Here is a 21,768-nt window from a genome sequence, read left to right as displayed (position 1 = left end):
CGATTGCCGCGCTGAGGGCCCGGGGGCCCGCAGGAGCGGTGCAATACCGAGGCCGTCATATGACGTCCACCCAGGATGGGAGATCCCATCTGTGGCCATCATTTGACTATGGCCCGGTATTGAAGTGGTTAAGTAAGCAACCCTCTTTGATCCTAGCATAACCATTCCGACATTAGGATGTCTAGGACCCCTGACCAGGTGGTGACACAAAGTCTGATACGGCTCTCTACAAACAAAAGAGTAACTTAGTTATCACCTGCCTATTGAAGACATCAAACAGCTTTTAAGAAAAAGGAAAACAGTCTTGTAAGCCGGGCCCATATCTCATCATGATATCACAAAATATATTATGTACATCATCCTCCTGTGAAAAAAAAAACTATATATATATATATATATATATATATATATATATATCTAATGGAGCATGGCAATTTATAACCCTCGAAATCCCTTGAAACCCCTTGATATAAATATGAAGCTCAATATTTCCACATCACCATCTCTATAGGTGATTGCAGTGCTGGGACAAGGTCATCCAGCGCCCAGGGCAAAGACGCCAAATTGCCCCCCACCCTTTCCCTTAGGGTTAGGATCAGGGTGCCCCCTACCCCTGCAATAAACCATTGCGCCAGGGGCAACCGCCCCTCCTGCCCACCCCTTATCCCGGCCCTGGGTGATAGAACATGTGTGACCAACTTTACCTATGTGCCCACATCGGCATTTGTTCCCTTGAATTGATATATAATACAGATAGGGGTATAGGTCTATGCAGCTCCCAATCACTGCAGTTCAGAGAGTAGATTTATTCTCCTTGGTCATCAAGGGGTTATTCGTATAAGTCATTATTAGCAATTGAAATCAGAAGCATAAAAAACAGATATGACCTGGAGAACATTCACCTTATTATCAGTCTGGCACAGAACAAAGTAACCCAAAGATAGAGATTTGTTTAATAAACTTCAGAGTTCTATTTTTTTCACTGACTTGGTGATGGGTGTTGGCTGGCACCCAACTATGAAGAAGGTGTTTATTAGGAAATATAAAGAGAATATTCAGTAGGGATAAGGAACCATGTTTGGTACATGATCTGAGTAAACTTGCTATTAAACACAGCTATTACCCTTTTCTATAACTTGACCCTCCCTCCTAGATTGTAAGCTCTAACGAGCAGGGCCCTCTGATTCCCCCTGTCTTGAATTGTATTGTAATGTCTACCCTAATGTTGTATAGCGCTGCGTAAACTGTCGGCGCTATATAAATCCTGTATAATAATAATAATAATAATTATCTTGCTGAAATTATCTATTTACTGATTAGTGTGTTTAATCAATTCACTTCACATCTGTTAAAGATAAAAGTCTGAATTAATAGAGAGTTACTGTTATAAAACGTAAAGCTCCTGAAGGTTTACCCCCCCCCTTTATGACCAGGCTATTTTTTGCGATAGGGCACTGCGTTACTTTAACTGACAATTGCGTGATCGTGCGACGCTGTACCCAAATAAAGTTGATGTCCTGTTTTTCCCACAAATAGAGCTTTCTTTTGGTGATATTTGATCACGTCTGCGGTTTTTTATTTTTTGTGCTATAAACAAAAAAACACAGACAAGTTTGAAAAAATATATATTTTTTAACTTTCTGCTATAAAACACATCCAATAAAAAAAAAATTTGAAAAAATGTAATTTCTTCATACATTTAGGTCAATATGTATTCTGCTACATAACAAAAATTCAATTGGTGTATATTGATTGGTTTGCAAAAAAGTTTTAGTGTCTACAAACTATGGGATAGATTTATAGTATTTTTATATATATATTTTTTTTACTAGTAATGGCGGCGATCAGCGATTTTTAGTGAGACTGCGACATTGCTGATTTTTGAATCATTAGTACGGTGCTTTCGACAGCCGATTTCAGGTTTTCGTCAGACAAAAGCTGGATGTGCAGACTATACCATTTTTGTCGCATGTGAACTTAACGTCTGATTTTAATTTCATTAGTACGGTTTTCGTATGAAAAAAATCTAAGAGCAAGACTACACACTACAAACGAAAGAATACATACAAAACTCTTCAACACATTATGTCACTTCTGACATTGAATTCTATCGTATGAAAATTTTCATATTGTGAGTAACCTCTTCACTTTCAACATGAGACTAGCATGCCCCAAAAAAACGGACCTTCAGTCGTCCGAAAATCTAAGCATGTGTACAAGGCTTAAGTGACACTTTTTGGGGACAAGTGCCACCATACAGTGATTACTGCTAAAAAATATGCACTGTCACTGTAGTAAAGGCACTGGCAAGAAAGGGGTTAACATCAGAGGTGAGCAAAGGGATAACTGTGTTCCCTTGGAGTGTTTTCTAAATGTGTGGGGGAGGCATTTACTGTGGAAAGATAGAGATCGGTGTTCCTGCTTAGCAGAAACACAAGATCGCTGTCTTCCCTTCCCAAAAAAGGCGATCTGCAGTATATCTGCTTGGGGCAGTCGCTAAGCAGTTCATTAAAATCACCAAACACGACCAGTTGGAAGGGAACTAGGGATGAGCAAAGGAGTTATTTCCCCAAAATGTTGGCAAAATGTAAAGATTTCTTTAAAGATTTTACCATTTTAGCAGAATATATTGGGAAAGGCAAACTATTGGGAAAGACAAACTAAAGTGGTTATAAACTCTGTTAAACCACTTGTACCTATAGGGCTCATAATAATACTGGCACAGTTTAGGAGATATTCAGAGTGCATGCAGCCGATGACATCATTGGCTTTAGAGCCCGTGCCAGAAACGGCAGCTCCCGTGCGCATGCTCAACGTCATCAGGCCCAGAACACTCATGTAGCCGGAGGCGGCGAACCCAGAAGCAAGAGTGGATGAAGATGTCAGCTGTTCTAAGTTAAGTCTCCCATAATGTGCTAGTATGCCATGTATACTAGCACAACATGACATTGCTTGCAGGATTATTATTATTATTTTTTTTACCACCAGCGGTTTATAACCACTTTGTTATGAAGGTTATTTGTTGGTTTTTAGGGTGCAATAAGTTACAAATGGCTCCTAAGAGTTACAGAAGCTGATTTCAACTATCCTGAAACAGTTATTAAAGTCCAACTCCGCAAAGCTTAAAAAAATATATTCTTTGCAATTGGGTTTCATGCTCACTGCAAGGGTTAATTGCTCATTTTGGTCTAGGGAAACAAAAAAAAAAGTTACCTGATCTTCCGCCTTTCATCACAGCTAGATCGGTCCCCACAGCTGATTCTACCCCATGCTCTAGCGGTCTAGCATCCTGGAATCATCAAGACCAGAGCTGGGTTCATAACCCAAGACTTTATTTTCTGCCACAAGTTTTTGGAAAAGACACAAAAATGGTTTCTTTTAAACAAAGTTGTTATTATAATGAGATATTTCTCACACATGTCATGGGTAAATGTGGAATTACACCCCAAAACACATTCTGCTACTTTTCCAAAGTATGGGGATACCACATTTGAGTGATTTTTTTTTAGGAGCCTAGCTGCAGGGGCCCAAAATCCAATGAGCACCTTTAGGTTTTCAAAGGGTGTAACATGCCAAGTATTTTGTAGATCTCATTTGTTGCCACAAGTTTTTGGAAAACGAAAAAAGAAAAAAAAATATTTCTTATCTTTTTTCATTTTTTAAAACCTTGTGACAAAAAAATGAGACCTGCAAAATACTCACCATGCCTCCTATGTGCAAGTTACTCCCTTTAAAAGCCTGAATGTGCCCACTGGATTTTGGGTACAGCTAGGTTCCCAAAAAGTCTCATATATATAGTATCCCGATTAGAGGTCGACCGATATATCGGCCGATATTTGCAGTTTTTTAATTAATCGGCATCGGCCGATTGTGCTGATAAAAAGCCGATTTAGAACTACAGCGGGACTTTGAAATGACTTCTGTATAGAAGTCAGTGTAAGTTGTCATAGAAACGTCTTTCCTCCTCTCTGGGCAGGCTGCCAAGAAAAGAACAAAATGATACAATGTTTACACTTGAATGAATGAAGTCTCAGTGTGTAGAAGTTCTCAGTTTAACCATTTAAAGACTAAATCTTTTCTGACACTTGTTGCTTACAAGTAAAAATCCTGTATTTTCTGCCAGAAAATCACTTAGACCCCCCAAAAATTATATATATTTTTTTAGCAGAGATCCTAGGGAATAAAATAGCGGTTGTTGCAATATTTTATGTCACACGGCATTTGCACAGAGGTCTTTCAAATGCATTTTTTTGGGGAAAAAATACACCATTTAAAAAATAAAAATAAAATAAAAACAGTAAAGTTAGCCCGTTTTTTTTTTTTTTGTCCAAAAGTTTTGACTACCTGTTTTTATTTAATACATAGGTTTTTTTTTTTTTTATCAAAATCATACATACAAGTAAACTGATTGGAGGTTTGTTTTGTTTAATAAATGTTTAAATGTAAGAAATTTTCTGTATCACTTATGAAGGCTGCTTTCACACTGGAGCGGGCAGGCGCGTTGATGGTAAAACGCAAGTTTTAGCGGTTCTTTACCATCATTTTAGCGGTGCTATTGGCTGCTAGTGGGGCACATATAACCCAGCTAGCGGCCAAAGAAGAGGTTAAATGTGCCCATGAAGCACTGCTGCCAAATCGCATTGCATGCGCTTCGGCAGTGGTGCCCATTCATATCAATGGGCAGGAGTGGTGGAGGAGCGGTATACACCACTCCAAACGTGCTGCTTGCAGGACTTTTTTTTAAGATCCTGCCAGCGCATCGCCTCAGTGTGAAAGCACTCTGTCTTTCGCACAGACTGCAGGGGAGCCATTTTGCAGGCACTATACAGGCGCTATTTTTAGCCCAAAAGCGCCTGAAAAACGCCCCAGTGGGAAAGGTGTGTTAGATCAAGGGGGATTAAAAAAAATATATAATAATATATAAAAAAAAGGAAAAAAATAAAGAAATAAAATAAAATCGGCCTAACATATCGGCCCAAAAAAATCGGCATCATATATCGGCTATCGGCCGCCATGATTTCTAAATATCGGCATCGGCATCGGCCAGAGAAAAACCCATATCGGTCGACCTCTAATCCCGATACTCAGGAGGAATAGCAGAATGTATTTTGGGGTGTAATGCCAGAAATATATTTAAGGAAAGTAACAACTTTATGTTAAAAAATAAGTACAAATTTAAAAAAATTGCACAAAATATGTTGGGAGCTAGGTTTGAACCTTGGACCTCTGCTGTGTCTGGCAGTAACTCTTCTCACTGAGCTACCTGAAATGCTGGACAGCCTCGTGCCTGATCCATTGGACAATCCTGCCTTGTTTTCTGCTGAACCTTGAACTCTTTGCTCCTCCCATGGACTTCCTTATTTAAGCCCCGTCTCTCCACTTGTTTGCCAGATAATTGTGCTTTCTCCAGCCAGTATCTGACTGTCTATATTTTGTCTATATTTGTCTATATAGTCTATATAGTGGGAGCGAGTACCTGTTTTGGCCAAATGTCGCGCCAGAGGGGGGGGGGAGGAAGCAGATAAACAGGGCTTCCCAGAGGCGTAACTAGAAACCTCAGGGCCCCGGTGCAAGAAATCAGGAAGGGCCCCCCCCCCCCCCCCCCCCGAAAAGCATGATTTTGATACTATATTTTTTTTCCACTGTACAACAAAGTAAAACATTTCTGTGCAGCCTGTGTCCCCAGTGGAACCTGTGTCACCAGTGCAGTGGTGGTCCTGGAGAGGGGTGGTGGTACTGGAGGTGGGTGGCGGTGGTGGTACTGGAGGGGGATGGTGGTACTGGAGGTGGGTGGCGGTGGTGGTCCTGGAGGGGAGTGGCAGTGATGGTCCTGGAGGGGGATGGTGGTCCTGGAGAGGGGTGGCATTGGTGGTACTGGAGGGGGATAGTGGTCCCGGAGAGGGGTGGTGGTGGTACTGGAGGGGGATGGTGGTCCTGGAGAGGGGTGGCGGTGGTACTGGAGGTGGGTGGCGGTGGTGGTCCTGGAGGGGGATAGTGGTCCTGGAGGGGGATGGTGGTCCTGGAGAGCGGTGGTGGTGGTACTAGAGGTGGGTGGCGGTGGTACTGAAGGTGGGTGGTGGTGGTACTGGAGGTGGGTGGCAGTGGTGGTACTGAAGGGGGGGTGGTGGTACTGGAGAGGGATGGCGGTCCTGGAGAGGGGTGGCGGTGGTACTGGAGGTGGGTGGTGGTGGTACTGGAGGAGGGTGGCGATGGTACTGGAGCAGCATGGTAGTCCTGGAGAGGGGTGGCGGTGGTGGTACTAGAGGGTGGGTGGTGGTACTGGAGAGGCATAGTGGTCCTGGAGAGGGGTGGCGGTGGTACTGGAGGTGGGTGGCGGTGGTGGTACTAGAGGGTGGGTGGTGGTACTGGAGAGGCATGGTGGTCCTGGAGAGGGGTGGCGGTGGTACTGGAGGTGGGTGGCATGGTGGTGGTACTGGAGAGGGGGTGGCATGGTGGTGGTACTGGAGAGGGGGTGGCGGTGGTCCTGGAGGTGGGTGGCGGTGGTACTGAAGGTGGGTGGTGGTGGTACTGGAGGAGGGGTGGCGGTGGTACTGAAGGTGGGTGGTGGTGGTACTGGAGGAGGGGTGGCGGTGGTACTGAAGGTGGGTGGTGGTGGTACTGGAGGAGGGGTGGCGGTGGTACTGAAGGTGGGTAGCACGGTGGTGGTGGTGGTACTGGAGGAGGGGTGGCACTGGAGGAGGGGTGGCGGTGGTACTGGACATCAGGATCCCCAGATACCCCACCTTACTTTAGGGTCCCCAGAGAGCCCCCCTTACTTTAGGGTCCCAAGACAGTCACCCCCCTTAAAGAGGTTTCGCTGTACCTTGCTGGACTCCGCTGTGCACCTTGGCCCCCAGCAGATCTCTGTACCTCCCCCCCCCCACGCACCTGGGGGGAGGCAGCGATCAGCAGCTCTATGGATGTTGATGGGCGGTGGGATCTTCCAGAGTCTACACACTGGAGAGGAGTCAGCACGGCTGTGAGTGAAGAGCGTGTCTCATGTAAACAGCAGCACAGAGACACCGGCACTCGGGAGTGAAGTTTCATTTTCCCTTGTCCGCTCGCAAAACACACAGCTGATCCTGCTCCCCCTTCGGCCCCCCCTCCCCTCCTCTCCTCTCCTGTGTTCTCCGCGGGAAATGTGAGCTTGTTAGCTTCACACCTGAATGCCCGCGGAGAACACAGGAGAGGAGAGGAGGGGAGGGGGGCCGAAGGGGGAGCAGGATCAGCTGTGTGTTTTGCGAGCGGACAAGGGAAAATGAAACTTCACTCCCGAGTGCCGGTGTCTCTGTGCTGCTGTTTACATGAGACACGCGCTTCACTCACAGCCCTGTGAAAAGCAACCACGCCGGGGCCCCCGACAGTGATGGAATTCCAGGGCCCAGTCGCAACTGCGACTGTTGCGACCCTGATAATTCCGCCACTGGGGCTTCCACTTTTGGGTGGAACTCAGTGTAGCAAGGTCTTTTACCTATTTTGGTCTAATGAGAACCTCCAAGGCCAAAGATAGCTGACAACCTTCTGTATGTGGTGGGTTGTGGCATAGTGGATGCAAAGATGATGAAAGTCATTGGGCGCCAAACACTTCTTGGATGTAAAAAAAAAGGTTTTATTTCTTTTGACATATTTTGGGGGGAAGAGGATTAGGGCCAGAACACCCCTGGATAGTTGCAAACTCAATTGGCAGACACCGAGACTTCAATAGGACGACAGACATACAAGGAAAGACCCCAGCAAGGTGCCACTTCTGCACGTGCAGGACTGCCGTCTCCTATAGTAACAGTCCTTTAACATTCCTAACTAAAATGTATCAGTTCTTTCAGGTTCACTACAACTGCTCCTTATACTACTTCAAGACTGAGCTCCTGGTGTCTCACTGGACCCTCTGATTCACTAACACTGAATCCCGTGAGCTCCTCAAGGATTTTGCGGTGGCATCTCCCTTAAGCATCACCCACGCTTCCCTCCTTGGTCTCTAGCTTGGTACTCCAAATGCCTTCAAGCTTCACCCCTGCTGACCTGCTCAGTCCCTAGCTGGACACACAAGGCTGCTCTGCAAGCGTCACCTCTGCTGGTTGGGTCCCTGACTTGATCACTGCCTGAAGTTTCCCAATTCTCCACTGTGGCCTTTCAGTGAGACTATGATTCCGGTACTTTCTTCAGTTACTCATTATGGTCCCTGGTAAAGGCAATTGGTCCCTTCATGGAGACAGCTTCCCTTCTACCTCCGACCACTGAAAGGCTCTCTGGGCAGCAGTCACTTTTGGTTGGACTGCAAGCCGCAGTCCCAACCCCCGCACTGCTCTCTTACTTCTGGATAGGCCCTCACACAGCCTGGCAGCTAGATGCCCCTGGGTTAGGCTCAATCTCTGACCTAGCAGACCTGGGCAGATGACACACTTCCACCCAGACAGCCATCCAGGACACCGATCCAGAACACCAATCACCGGACCTCAACCGAATATATAGGCTCTCTCAGCAGCCCAACGGATTAAAGAAAACCCCTGCCCATTGGCTGGTACACCCACATACCCATAACCCGACCTTAGGTTGCCCTTCTCGTATCTAGTACCACCAAGTTTTCCTGGCCACCTAGTGGTAGAAGAGAAAAGTGCAACAAGGCCAAGCTTAGGGAGAAATCAATAGACCCCTATCAATCAAGCAAGATAACTACTCTTGGCAAGAAAATTTGGGAGGAGCTTCCTGACTAAACTCCATCCGCTTTAAGACAACCAGTGTGTTACTGGCCAGATCACCAGGTGAAAACAAAGGGGAAAAAAGCCTAAAAAAGGAAACAAATGCAGCCACCACATTTAATAAATGGTTTAATAAGCTGCAAGAAATTGAATTTTAGTTTGGAGTTTAGATACACTTTACACTATATATACTGTATATATACACTAACTTATCTTTTCTGTAGGCAACTATTAGGCAATAGGTGAATCACTAGAGAAGAAATTTATTTTTCTGGCCTGTGTTAACTACAGATTTCCTGTAAACTTCCCCTGACCCCGTGGAGGGCATTTAAATTGAACACACGCCAAAGTAAAAAATAACTCCCTGCTGTTTATTTAGGATTGGGATGTAATACACATTTGCTGGGACTTTTAGTTCCTCTAAAGCGCCATACACACTATCAGATTGTCTGCTGATTTTTTCCTTCAGGTTTACCAAAACCATGTAGTAGAAGGGCCTGCCTGATTGCATACAAATTGAAACCCCTAAGGTTTGACCTCATATTATATGGTTTTGGTAAATCTGATGGAAAAAATCAGCAGACAATCTGATAGTGTGTATGGGGCTTAAAGATTGACAACTGCAATCTGGTCATCCCTAACCTTCTGGTGACATTATAGCATGCTGGCGCAATGGGAGGAGCCATGAATCGTCAATTTGCAAAGACACAGAGTGTCTATATATATATTCTGAAATCTTTTAGCCTGGACCAATCTCCTGTCATGTTTTGGATCTGTGGCTGTGTAATATATCCCTTGTCCCCCCCCCCCCCCCCCCCCAGCCCGATCGGTTATCACGCTCTCCCTATTGTCAGCAGTCAGGAAGTTGATAGGGTGCAGTTCGTCCTACAATGATATAGGATGAGGGGGCACTTCCCCATTTGTTAACTCACTCATTCTCTGACTGTGTGATCGGGACGGAGCTGTGTGGGAAACGTACAGAGGTGCCTGCAAACTGGTGAGCACTCTGTATTTACTACCAAGCTGTGATGGGCACCCAATGGATGTTTTTATTCCTCTTCCCTCTGCTGCTGTGCCAAGGTAAGACTGATGGCTTTCTTTACACGCACATGAACTTTAATAGCATCCCAGTCTTAGTCTGTAGGGTCCAATGCTGAGTTGGCCCACGTTATGCAGCTTTAACCACTTCAGCCCCGGACAAATAAACACCTTAAGGACCAGAGGTCTTTTTCCAATTTCACACTGCGCTGCTTTAACTGGTAATTGCGCGGTCATGCAATATTGCACCCAAACGAAATTTGCGTCCTTTTCTTCCCACAAATAGAGCTTTCTTTTGATGGTATTTGATTGCCTCTGCGATTTTTTTTTTTTGCGATATAAATGGAAAAAGAGCGAAAATTTTGAAAAAAAAAGATATTTTCTTCTTTTTGTTATAAGAAAAATCGAATAAACTAAATTTTAGTCATACATTGAGGGCAAAATTTATTCAGCCACATGTCTTTAGTAAAAAAAAATGTCAATAAGCGTATATTTTTTGGTTTGCGCAAAAGTTATAGCGTCTACAAACTAGAGTACATTTTCTGGAATTTACACAGCTTTTAATTTATGACTGCCTATCTCATTTCTTGAGGTGCTAAAATGGCAGGGCAGTACAACCCCCCCCCCCCAAATGACCCCATTTTGGAAAGTAGACACCCCAAGGAAATTGCTGATGGGTATGTTGAGCCCATTGAATATTTATTTTTTTTGTCCTAAGGGATTGAATAATGACAAAAAAAAAAAAAAAAAATTACAAAAAGTTGTCACTAAATGATATATTGCTCACACATGCCATGGTTATATGTGGAATTGCACCCCAAAATATATTCCGCTACTTCTCCCGAGTATGGGGATACCACTTGTGTGGGGCTTTTTGGGAGTCTAGTTGCGCACGGCACCCCGAAAACCAATCACCACCTTCAGGATTTCTAAGGGTGCAAATTTTTGATTTCACTCCTCACTACCTATCAGGCCGCGTACACACGCGCGGACTGTTTGCCCAACCTTGTTCGTCAAACAGTTTCGGCAAACAGTCCGCTCAAAATTTGCATGAGCGGACTTGCCCACACGAGCGGACTGTTTCAGCGAACTGTTTGCCAAACAGTTCGCTCAACTTTTGAAATGAACGGACTCGCCCACGTAAGGAGGAGGCAAATCCGCCCATTTCGAGCGCGTGTACAGGTAGGCGGGGCCCGCGAAGGAGACGTCGCGGGCTCCGCCGCCTGGAATGGGCTTAAAGGGTAACCCCAACGCCGAAAAAAATCGGCGTGGGGGTTCCCCCAAAGTCCACACCAGACCCTTGTCCGAGCACGCTACCCGGCCGGCCAGGAAAGGGGGGCGAGCGAGCGCGCCCCCCTCCTGAGCCGTACCAGGCCGCGTGCCCTCAACATGGGGGGTGCCTTGGGGAAGGGGGGGCCGCGCGGCCCCCCACCCCAAAGCACCTTGTCCCCATGTTGATGAGGACAAGGGCCTCTTCCCGACAACCCTGGCCGTTGGTTGTCGGGGTCTGCGGGCGGGGGGCTTATCGGAATCCGGGAGCCCCCTTTAAGAAGGGGGCCCCCGGATACCGGCCCCCCACCCTATGTGAATGAGTATGGGGTACAATGTACCCCTACCCATTCACCTGTGAAATAAAGTACAAAAAAAAACACAACACAGGGAAAAAATATTTTATTGCACAGCTCCGGGGGTCTTCCGTCTTCGGGGGTCTTCTCGCCGGACTCCTCCGCTATCTGTGTGTAGCTCTTTTACTAGCGGAGGAGTCCGGCTTTCTTCCTCCCCGCCGCCGGCCTCTTCTCCCGACTTCGGGGGTCTTGTCCCCCTCTTCGGTTCTTCTGCCGGGCCACCGCGCCTTCTTCTAGCTCTTTTACAGGCGGTGGCCCGGTCTTCTGTCGCCGCTGCCTTCCGTTCTTCTGTCGCCGCCTTCGGTTCTTCTGCCGGGCCACCGCGCCTTCTTGTAGCTCTTTTACAGGCGGTGGCCCGGTCTTCTGTCGCCGCTGTCGTCGCCGCCGCCGCCGCCTTCCGTTCTTGTTCTTCTTCTTCTTCTTCTCCTGGAGATGTTGACTCGACGAGCTCTCCGGCCGGAATGCCAGAGCCGCGCTGTGCGGTCACTTATATAGTGACAATGGGGCGGTGTCACATGGTATATGTCACATGGGTTGGTCACATGGTGACCCCGCCCCCTTACGATGTCATAGTCCCCATGTGACATCAACCCATGTGGACTTTGGGGGAACCCTCACGCCGATTTTTTTCGGCGTTGGGGTTACCCTTTAAGCCCATTCCAGGCGGCGGAGCCCGCGACGTCTCCTTCGCGGGCCCCGCCTACCTGTACACGCGCTCGAAATGGGCGGACTTTCCGAGCGGGAACAGTCCGCTCATTTCGAAAGTACAGCGGACAGGCCCACACACGGGCGGACTGTTCGCTCAAACACAGTTTCAGCGGACAGTTTTTCGGAATTTCCGAAAGACTTTGTCCGTCCAACTGTCCGCTGAAACTGTCCGCTGAAAGCCCACACACGAGCGGACTGTCCGCCCAAACACTGTTCAGCGGACAAGGTTGGGCGAACAGTCCGCCCGTGTGTACGCGGCCTCACAGTTTCGAAGGCCATAAAATGCCAAAATAGCACAAAACCCCCCAAAATGATCCCATTTTGGAAAGAAGACACCCCAAGCTATTTACTGAGAGGCATGTTGAGTCCATGGAATATTTTATATTTTGCCACAAGTTGCGGGAATATTACAAACTTTTTTTTTTTGCACAAAGTTGTCACTAAATGATATATTGCTCACACATGCTATGGGCATATGTGAAATGACACCCCAAAATACATTCTGCTGCTTCTCCTGAGTACGGGGATACCACATGTGTGGGACTTTTTGGGAGCCTAGCTGCATACGGGACCCCGAAATCCAAGCACCGCCTTCAGGATTTCTAAGGGCGTACATTTTTTATTTTACTCCTCACTACCTATCACTACCTATCACAGTTTTGAAGGCCATAAAATGCCAAGATGGCACAAAACCCCCCCAAATGACCCCATTTTGGAAAGTAGACACCCCAAGCTATTTGCTGAGGGCCATGTTGAGACCATTGAATTTTTTTTTTTGTCCCAAGGGATTGAATAATTATAAAAAAAAAATAAAAATTTTTTTTTTTACAAAAAGTTGTCACTAAATGATATATTGCTCACACACGCCATGGTTATATGTGGAATTGCACCCCAAAATATATTCCGCTACTTCTCCCGAGTATGGGGATACCACATGTGTGGGACTTTTTGGGAGTCTAGTCGCGCACGGCACCCCGAAAACCAATCACCACCTTCAGGATTTCTAAGGGTGCAAATTTTTGATTTAACTCCTCACTACCTATCACAGTTTCGAAGGCCATAAAATGCCAAAATAGCACAAAACCCCCCAAAATGACCCCATTTTGGAAAGTAGACACCCCAAGCTATTTACTGAGAGGCATGTTGAGTCCATGGAATATTTTATATTTTGCCAAAAGTTGCGGGAATATTACAAACTTTTTTTTTTTTGCACAAAGTTGTCACTAAATGATATATTGCTCACACATGCTATGGGCATAAGTCAAATTACACCCCAAAATAAATTCTGCTGCTTCTCCCGAGTACGGGGATACCACATGTGGGGGACTTTTTGGGAGCCTAGCCACGTACAGGACCCCGAAAACCAAGCACTGCCTTCCGGATTTAAATATAAAATGCTACCAAAAAAACTGTTAGCGATCGCAGGGATCAGGCCTGCAACTCGCTGCAGTTATGTGTTTAGTGTTTTGTAAGTGACAGTGATCGATCGATACTGCACTTGGGTGGGCTGGGCAGAGGGGCAAAACGCAGGTGCTAGCAGGTATCTGGGCTGATCCCGCTAACAATGCGTTTTTTTGGAACCCTGAACTGCTGGGGACGCTAGTATAGATCTGATCAGATCAGATATTGATCTGTTCAGATTCTATACCACTACGGGAGGTGTATGCTTTGCGCGTGGGTGTTAGCGGTACTGGCACTAACCTAGCGCTGCCTGGGGCGACGCAGAACCTGACCCTAAAACCTAATTGATATCACCCGCCGGGTGATCAGGGGGTTAAACCTTTATTGGGTAATAAATGGTGGGTGCCCTGATGCTATAAAAAGCAAACTAACCAGAGTCACCCGTAACACTTATACGGTGATCAGTGGTGAAAGGGTTAACGCTCCCGGAGGGAAACGGACCGCCGTATCCAGCGGGAGGGGGTCCAATCGGACCCCCCACCCGCTGGAAGGCAGGCACGTACATGTACATGCTTGTGCCTGCCTGTGCCATTGTGATGACGTACAATGGCAATACGGCGGTCCTTAAGTGGATAACAGCTTCAACTCTTCTGGGAAGGCTGTCCACAAGGTTTAGGAGTGTGTCTATGGGAATGTTTGACCATTCTTCCAGAAGCGCATTTGTGAAGTCAGGCACTGATATTGGACAACAAGCCTTGGCCTCACAGTCTCCACTCTAATTCATCCCAAAGGTGTTCTATCGGGTTGAGGTCAGGAATCTGTGCAGGCCAATCAAGTTCCTCCACCTCAAACTCATCCATATATTTATGGACCTTGCTTTGTGCACTAGTCCAAATCATTTGGTGGAGGGGGGATTATGGTGTGAGATTGTTTTTTAGGGGTTGGGCTTGGCCTCTTAGCTTTAGTGAAGGAAACTCTTAAGGCGTCAGTATACCAAGACATTTTGGACAATTTTATGCTCCCAACTTTGTGGGAACAGTTTGGGGATGACCCTTTACTGTTCCAAAATGACTGCACACCAGTGCACAAAACAAGGTCCATGAAGACATGGATGAGCGCGTTTGGAGTGGAGGAATGGGCAAAAAATATCTTCTTGCCTCCATGCCATGTGTATGCAAAATTATAGTATTCAGAGATGTAACATCTCCCGTGGCCATTAGGCATCCACTATTCTATCTGACTTGTTTTAACAGGTTATTAACATGGGTAGTGTCCTTCAAAAAGGAAAGGGTATTACAGTGCCTTGAAAAAGTATTCATACCCCTTGAAATTTTCCACATTTTGTCATGTTACAACCAAAAATGTAAATGTATTTTATTGGGATTTTATGTGATAAACCAACACAAAGTGGCACATAATTGTGAAGTGGAAGGAAAATGATAAATGGTTTTTAACATTTTTTTTACAAATAAATATGTGAAAAGTGTGGCGTGCATTTGTATTCAGCCCCCCTGAGTCAATACTTTGTAGAATCCCCTTTCACTGCAATTACAGCTGAAAGTCTTTTTGGGGATGTCTCTACCAGCTTTGCATCTAGAGAGTGACATTTTTGCCCATTCTTATTTGCAAGATAGCTCAAAGTTTTGTCAGATTGGATGGAGAGCGTCTGTGAACAGCAATTCACAAGTCTTGCCACAGATTCTCAATTGTAATTAGGTCTGGAATTTAAAGAGGAGAGCCAGCTGAAGAATTTTTTTTTTAAAAGTCAGCAGCTACAAACACTGTAGCTGCTAACTTTTAATAAGCACACTTACCTATCCAGGGTGCCCGCAATGTCGACCCGTCCCTCGGCTCTCTGGTCCTGGCGCTGCCATTCGTACTAAGGGAAACAGGCAGTGGAGCCTTGCGGCTTCACTGCTCGTTTCCTACTGCGCATGTGCGAGTCACGTAGCGCTTTGTGAATGGGTCGCGCTGTGTTCTGGGACACACACATTTCCCAGAACACAGCGCGACCCATTCCCCAGAAGACAAAGTGAGGTTGAGAAGACTGAAGATCACCGTGGAATAGGAAGAGGCAGATTAGGATGATCTGCCTAGCAACAGGCATTTGCTGTTTGTTTTTTAATGTATTTAAAGGATTGTCTTAATGTATTATTTTTTTTTTTTTTAGGGTGGCCCTCCACTTTCACTGGGCCATTCTAACACATGAATATGCTTTGATTTAAACTATTCCATTGTAGCTCTGGCTGTATGTTCAGGGTCGTTGTCCTGCTGGAAGGTGAACCTCCACCTCAGTCTCAAATCTTTTACAGACTCCAATGCCCTGTACACACGGTCGGACATTCCGACCAAAAAATCCGTCTGATTTTTTGCAACGGATTTTGGTCAAAACTTGTGTTGCATACACGTGGTCGCACAATGTTGTTGGAAAATATGATCGTTCTGAATGTGGTGACGTCAAACACATACGTTGGGACTATAAAGGAGCCAGTAGCCAATAGCTTTCGTCTCTTAGTTTATTCTCAGCATGTGTGGCACTTTGTCCTTCGGAATTGTCTACACACGATCGGAATTTATGCAATCGGATTTTGCTGAAGGAAAATTTTAGATCCTGCTGTCAAACTTTGTGCGTTGGAAAATCCGAAAGAAAAAAGTCAGATGGAGCCCACACATATATATATAAAACCTTCTAACCTGTCTGTGTCTGTATCATGTGATATATGTATTTTTGATTTGTAAATTTATTGTAAATGTATTTCTTTGTAAGAATTGTAATAATCATGTCCATTAATTTATTTGCATTCAATTTATTATTATAAATATATTAATCTTTTATGATTATATCTGTACTATATTTTATTTTATTTATGCTTTAAAAATCATGGCCCATTAAAGAAATAACGGGTATAGATACCACAGAGGATCCTAGGGTATGCCTACTTCATGGGACCACCTTGCCTATTAAACAATATAGGTTATCATTGATCCCAAGTCTACCAAACTCAGCAAAGAGCCCCTGCCAGTGGAAAAAACAGAGACTCCCTCTTTGAAAAGTTGATTTGGTAAAATCAATAAAAATTATAATTTGGAGTATTTAAAGCATAGTGGAGAATCAGGAGAAACGTGATTTGTAAAAAGATGGAAAGCCTGGGAAAAATACCAACAAACACCAAGATATCTTGTTAGGATGGCAGAAGTATTATAGATTGCATACGGGCGGATTGTGTCGTTTGCCTGATATAGAGGAGAGACCACGGGGGGGGTTCTGGTAGTAGATGGGAGAATATTTTGGTAAGATTTATAAAGATATGTTCAAAGAAGGTTCCCTGAGGGGCATAATTTACACATATAAAAAAAAAAACACACTTATTGGAGAGAAGAATGCTATAATGATGTTGTAACGAGTCGGGATAACGATAAACATTACAGTTTTTGTGTTCTCCGAACGAGTTTACTGAGGTGGCAAAAAATCATGGCCCACCCTCAGGAGTTAATGATATCAAATCAAATTAAAATATATTTTTCATACATATTATCCATACCCACAACGACATGTTTCATGTAAAGTTCCATTTCTGTTCTCTAATTCTTTACAAATTAGGAATGGAAGCAAGCCATTGTTATATCAAGGTTGCGATAGGTCACTTTCTCTGAATTTTTCAATTGGGACTTCTTATGGCTTTCTTTTAACAATGGCTACTCTTCCATAAAGCTCAGATTTGTAGAGTGCATGACTAATAGTTGTCCTGTGGACAGATTCTCCCAACGCTTGCCAACCAGCCGCCATCATTATACAGCGGCAGGTTGGCCCGATCCCGCAAACTTATGTAGCTGTACCCCTTTAAGTGGGATAGCAGGAGCGTGCATCACTTGAGCTTTGGAGCTCTGCAGCTCCCCCAGAGTTACCATGGGCTTCTTAGCTACTTCTCTGATTAATGCTCTCCTTGCTCTGCCTATCAGTTTAGGTGGATGGCCATGTCTTGGTAGGTTTGCAGTTGTGCCATGCTCTTTCCATATTTGGATGATGGATTGAACAGTGCTCTGTGAGATGTTCAAAGCTTGGGATTTTTTTTTATAACATAACCCTACTTTAAACTTCTCCACAACTTTATCCCTGACCTGCCTGGTGTGCGCCTTCATAATGCTGTTTGTTCACTAAGGTTCCCTAACAAACCTCTGAGGGCTTCATAGAACAGCTGCATTTACACTGAGATTAAATTACACACAGGTGGACTCTCTTTACTAATTAGGTGACTTCTGAAGGCAATTGGTTCCACTAGATTTTAGTTAGGGGTATCAGAGTAAAGGGGGCTTGATACAAATGCATGCCACACTTTTCAGTTATTTATTTTTAAAAACTTTTGAAAACCATTTATCATTTTCCTTCCACTTCACAAATATGCGCTACTTTGTGTTGGTCTATCACATAAAATCCCAATAAATTACATTTACGTTTTTGGTTTTAACATGACAAATAGTGGGTATGAATACTTTATCAAGGCACTGTGCATATGAGAGGTTGCAGGATTTAATTTATATACTTCCCTATTTGTAAGATAACTGATTCAATTTCACTTTTTATTGGGCATCCTGGAGGGTTCTGAAGATCCTTATGGATCTTAGGCAGGTGGTATATGACAGGCACACATGGTGCATTCGTTACCAAGTATGCCTTCTCTTTTTTGTTTAGAATACCATTATTATAACCTTTGTCAATCAAGATTTGCAATTATTTTTTATAATAACCAGTTGGGTTATTTTGTAGGGGTCATAGGTGTCAGAGTCAGACAAAAGTCTCATCATCTTAGCCTCATAGGCCTTCTTCTGCAAGACAACTATGCCAACCCCCTTATCTGCAGGACAGACCACTATATTATCCCATGCTCTTAAGTTTACAATCTGGCAGTACAATCTCTGTACAATCAATCTTAGATTTAGCAAAACTATTAGAGATGTGCATGATGGAATTTTTTTCCTACATTCGTTGTTCGATTCATATTTTCGGAACTTATTTTGGAAGATTGACTATATTCATTTTAATGTGCTAACTCGCTATTTTGCAAGATTACTTAAGCACCGAGTCATCCCTGCTAGTCCAACCCACAAAGAGAAATGGAATGAGCTCATTGGACGATATCGACTGGAGTTGCGTGCATCCGAAAGTAACAAATGGAAAGAAAATTGATTTCGGATTCATTTGTTATGTTATGATTCAGAGATTCTGATTGATCCACCTCTATCCAACTATCCAACCCAAGCACAATAAGTAGGAATTATTTCACTTTTATAGCTTACTGTATTTATTGCAATGTTTCCATGTCATATGTAGTGCATTTTTTATAATAAAAAAGGTTAATGCAGAAAGAATCTGCTGATTATCCAAGAGACAAAGACAACTGCACCGCTCTCATCTGAATAAAACAAATGAATCCAGATTAATACGTATTCATTTGTTATGTTATTAAGTTGAATTAATTTCCTTATTCTCAACTAACTTTGTTTGTTGGACCGTGCACATACAAACAAATGAATGGTCTCTCAAGTTCAACCCTGTGACGGAACCATCCAGCAGCCAGCTTGGGTTCTTCCATCAAGATTTAGCTGTCTCCAGTCTGGAACCAGGAACCAGAAATTATAGCTGACTATCCAAGACTAGCCGACAATAGCTTAGATGCAAACTGGAACTCTTTATTGAAAACTCAAACAGAATTTGTATTGCACACAATATACAATATCAGATGAGCCTGATCACATTATCGTATACTACACAAACTGTAAACAGGAATATAATCAACATAACTAAGGAACAGCCAACATACACATAATGCTAATCCCGATCTAGCAACTGATAGCGGACAGTGATATAATTAACATGAATGAATTACCAAATAGTGAGAATCTGGTGCCCACAACCCTGAAAACATAACATCCCACAAAGGTTCCATAGCAAGGTAAAGTGGGCACAATGGGAGAAAGACACTTAACATATAACACCTTAAACAGATTATATCTGGAGACCCCCAGCACCAGGTTGCTTGAGGTGATTATATTAAAGAAGAAGTAAACTCTGATGAGTTTACGTCCTCTTTTTTCACCTGAAAAGTAAAATCATAATGGGCTAGTATGCATCGCATATAAGCTCATTATGTTACACTTAGGCCGCGTACACACGCGGGGACTGTTCGCTCAACTTTGTTTGTCAAACAGTTTCAGCGGACAGTCCGCTCAAAATTAGCATGGACGGACATGGCCACACACGACGTACGAACAGTTTGCTGAAACCGTGCGCGATGACGTGAACGGCACGTACGACGGGACTAGAAAACGACGTCCTATACACTGCAATGCAACCTTCGGCGTATAAATTCTTTCTGAGCCTGCGCGGAACTTTGTTTGACGAACAAGCCTATACACGAGGGGACTGTTCGCTGAAACAAGGTTTCAGCGGACAGTTTTTCGGAAATTCCGAAAAACCTTGTTCAGCAGACTGTTCGCTGAAACTGTCCGCTGAAAGCCCACACACGAGCGGACTGTCCGCTGAAACACTGTTCAGCGGACAAAGTTGAGCGAACAGTCCCCGCGTGTGTACGCGGCCTTACCTGCAAACGCTGTCCCCGCTGGTGGCCGCATCCATCTTCGACCCTCTTCCTTCCAGGGCCACAGACTCCGGCTCTGTGACTGGCAGGAGTCACGTGATAGCACTCCTGTGCATGCAGTCGTCGTGTTAGGATTATTCTTCTCCTGTGATCAGTCAAGCTCCAGATGTATTGAAAAGCAGACAATTTATTTCAGATGTGTCACACTAAAGGATGAGGCTTACAAGCCAAAAGATGCCGTAAGAATCACACAGAGATGTACATCCCCCATCCTAATATCTACAATAATATAGCTATAATGCTTCTATTGGCTGAGGAAACACAGATAGCGTACCTGGTACAAAATGGTACTTTATTTGGCTAATTTGTGTTTCCTGTACAGTCTTGTTCTACCATATATGGTGTGGCAGCACGCAGGTAAAATCACCTGGTTGTATTCAGGATGGGAAATATGTGTGTCCTAGATTCAGGCTTTATGCAGACTTTTACAATTAGAGGGGAAGAGTTAATGAGCCCAGCTGAAGTAAGTGGGCTCATTAAGACCTCTACAAAAAACCCCAGCATGCATAGGGAGATGCTCCATCCTGGAACCAGTTTTGTGTGTATAGACTGGGGAGTCTGAGATCTGTTCTGTGCGGTGAGTTAACGCCTGTGTAGCAAACCCCTACAATAGAGACAGGGATTGGGGCAGCACAAGGCTGCACCCAGTTGTTAGACAGGGAGTCTACGTGTGTAGTTAGAGGTCAAGCTGACCAGGATTTATTTTCTTGTTTTATTTTGTTTGGCTGTTATATGTATCACTGCATGTAGCCTAAATAAACCGGACCTTTTGTTTTTTGCACCTACACCGCTGTCTGCTGTGCCTGACTTTGTGTTGTGAACCCATCCAGGGGGTCACACACACCCGCTACCGAGCGAACCCCCTCACAGTTGGTGGAGAATTTTGGCAGTTTTGTTTTTCAATTTTTTTTTAAAAGGCCAGCATGGAGGAGATACTGAGACAGCTGGCTCTAGCAAATGCAAATCAGCAGCAAGCAAATGCAAATCAGCAGCAAACAAATGCGGCTTTACAAAAGAGCCTTGCAGCTCAACAACAAGCCCAGCAGCAGGCAAATGCAAATCAGCAGCAGACAAATGCAACTTTGCAGCAGAGTTTGGAAGCCCAGCAGCAGGCAAATGCAAATCAGCAGCAGACAAATGCAACTTTGCAGCAGAGTTTGGAAGCTCAGCAACAAGCCCAGCAGCGATCTGAAGCCCGCTTCATAGACCTGTTGCAGAAGCAAGAGCAGAATTTTCAACAGCAAATAGAGACATTGATACAGCAACGTCCGCAGACCAATGAAGCAAGTGGGTACAATAATACCGCATCCTTTGGTGTGAGCCGTTTACTGACAAAAATGACTGGAGAGGATGATCCGGAGGTGTTTTTGACCACATTTGAAAGAACTGCTGAAAGGGAAAAGTGGCCTAAGGAGCAATGGGCTGGACTGGTGGCCCCTCTGTTAACTGGGGAATCGCAGAAAGCTTATTATGACCTAGAGCCTGACCAAGCAAAAGACTATGTGGTGCTAAAAGCAGAAATATTGGCACGGCTGGGTGTCACCCTGGCAGTCCGGGCTCAGCGTGTGCATAACTGGACTTTTCAGGTTGGAAAACCTCCCAGGTCTCAAATGTATGATCTCATTCACCTGAGCAGGAAGTGGC

General features: G+C 44.7%; 1 protein-coding gene across 4 annotated transcripts in view; it reads left to right on the top strand.

The window, feature by feature from the left end:
• Window positions 1–9,587: 9,587 nt before the first annotated feature.
• The window catches only part of LOC143983778 (protein glp-1-like), a 106,269-nt gene continuing 94,088 nt past the window's right edge, over window positions 9,588–21,768 (top strand). For 2 of the 4 annotated variants that reach the window (XM_077483858.1, XM_077483877.1), the window contains exon 1: window positions 9,588–9,776. In XM_077483858.1, coding sequence (XP_077339984.1) covers window positions 9,725–9,776 — 52 coding nt within the window. In that variant the 5' untranslated portion in view covers window positions 9,588–9,724. The remainder of the gene's footprint in view (window positions 9,777–21,768) is intronic. The other 2 variants (XM_077483867.1, XM_077483849.1) reach the window with 2 other exon arrangements.

This window comes from Lithobates pipiens, unplaced genomic scaffold (assembly GCF_037356315.1).
Source record: "Lithobates pipiens isolate NorthernLeopardFrog02 unplaced genomic scaffold, aLitPip1_a1.2 Scaffold_1, whole genome shotgun sequence".
Classification (NCBI taxonomy): Eukaryota; Metazoa; Chordata; class Amphibia; order Anura; family Ranidae; genus Lithobates; species Lithobates pipiens.
The sequence above is the reverse complement of the archived record's forward strand: the minus strand, read 5'-3'. Positions and strand labels throughout refer to the sequence as shown.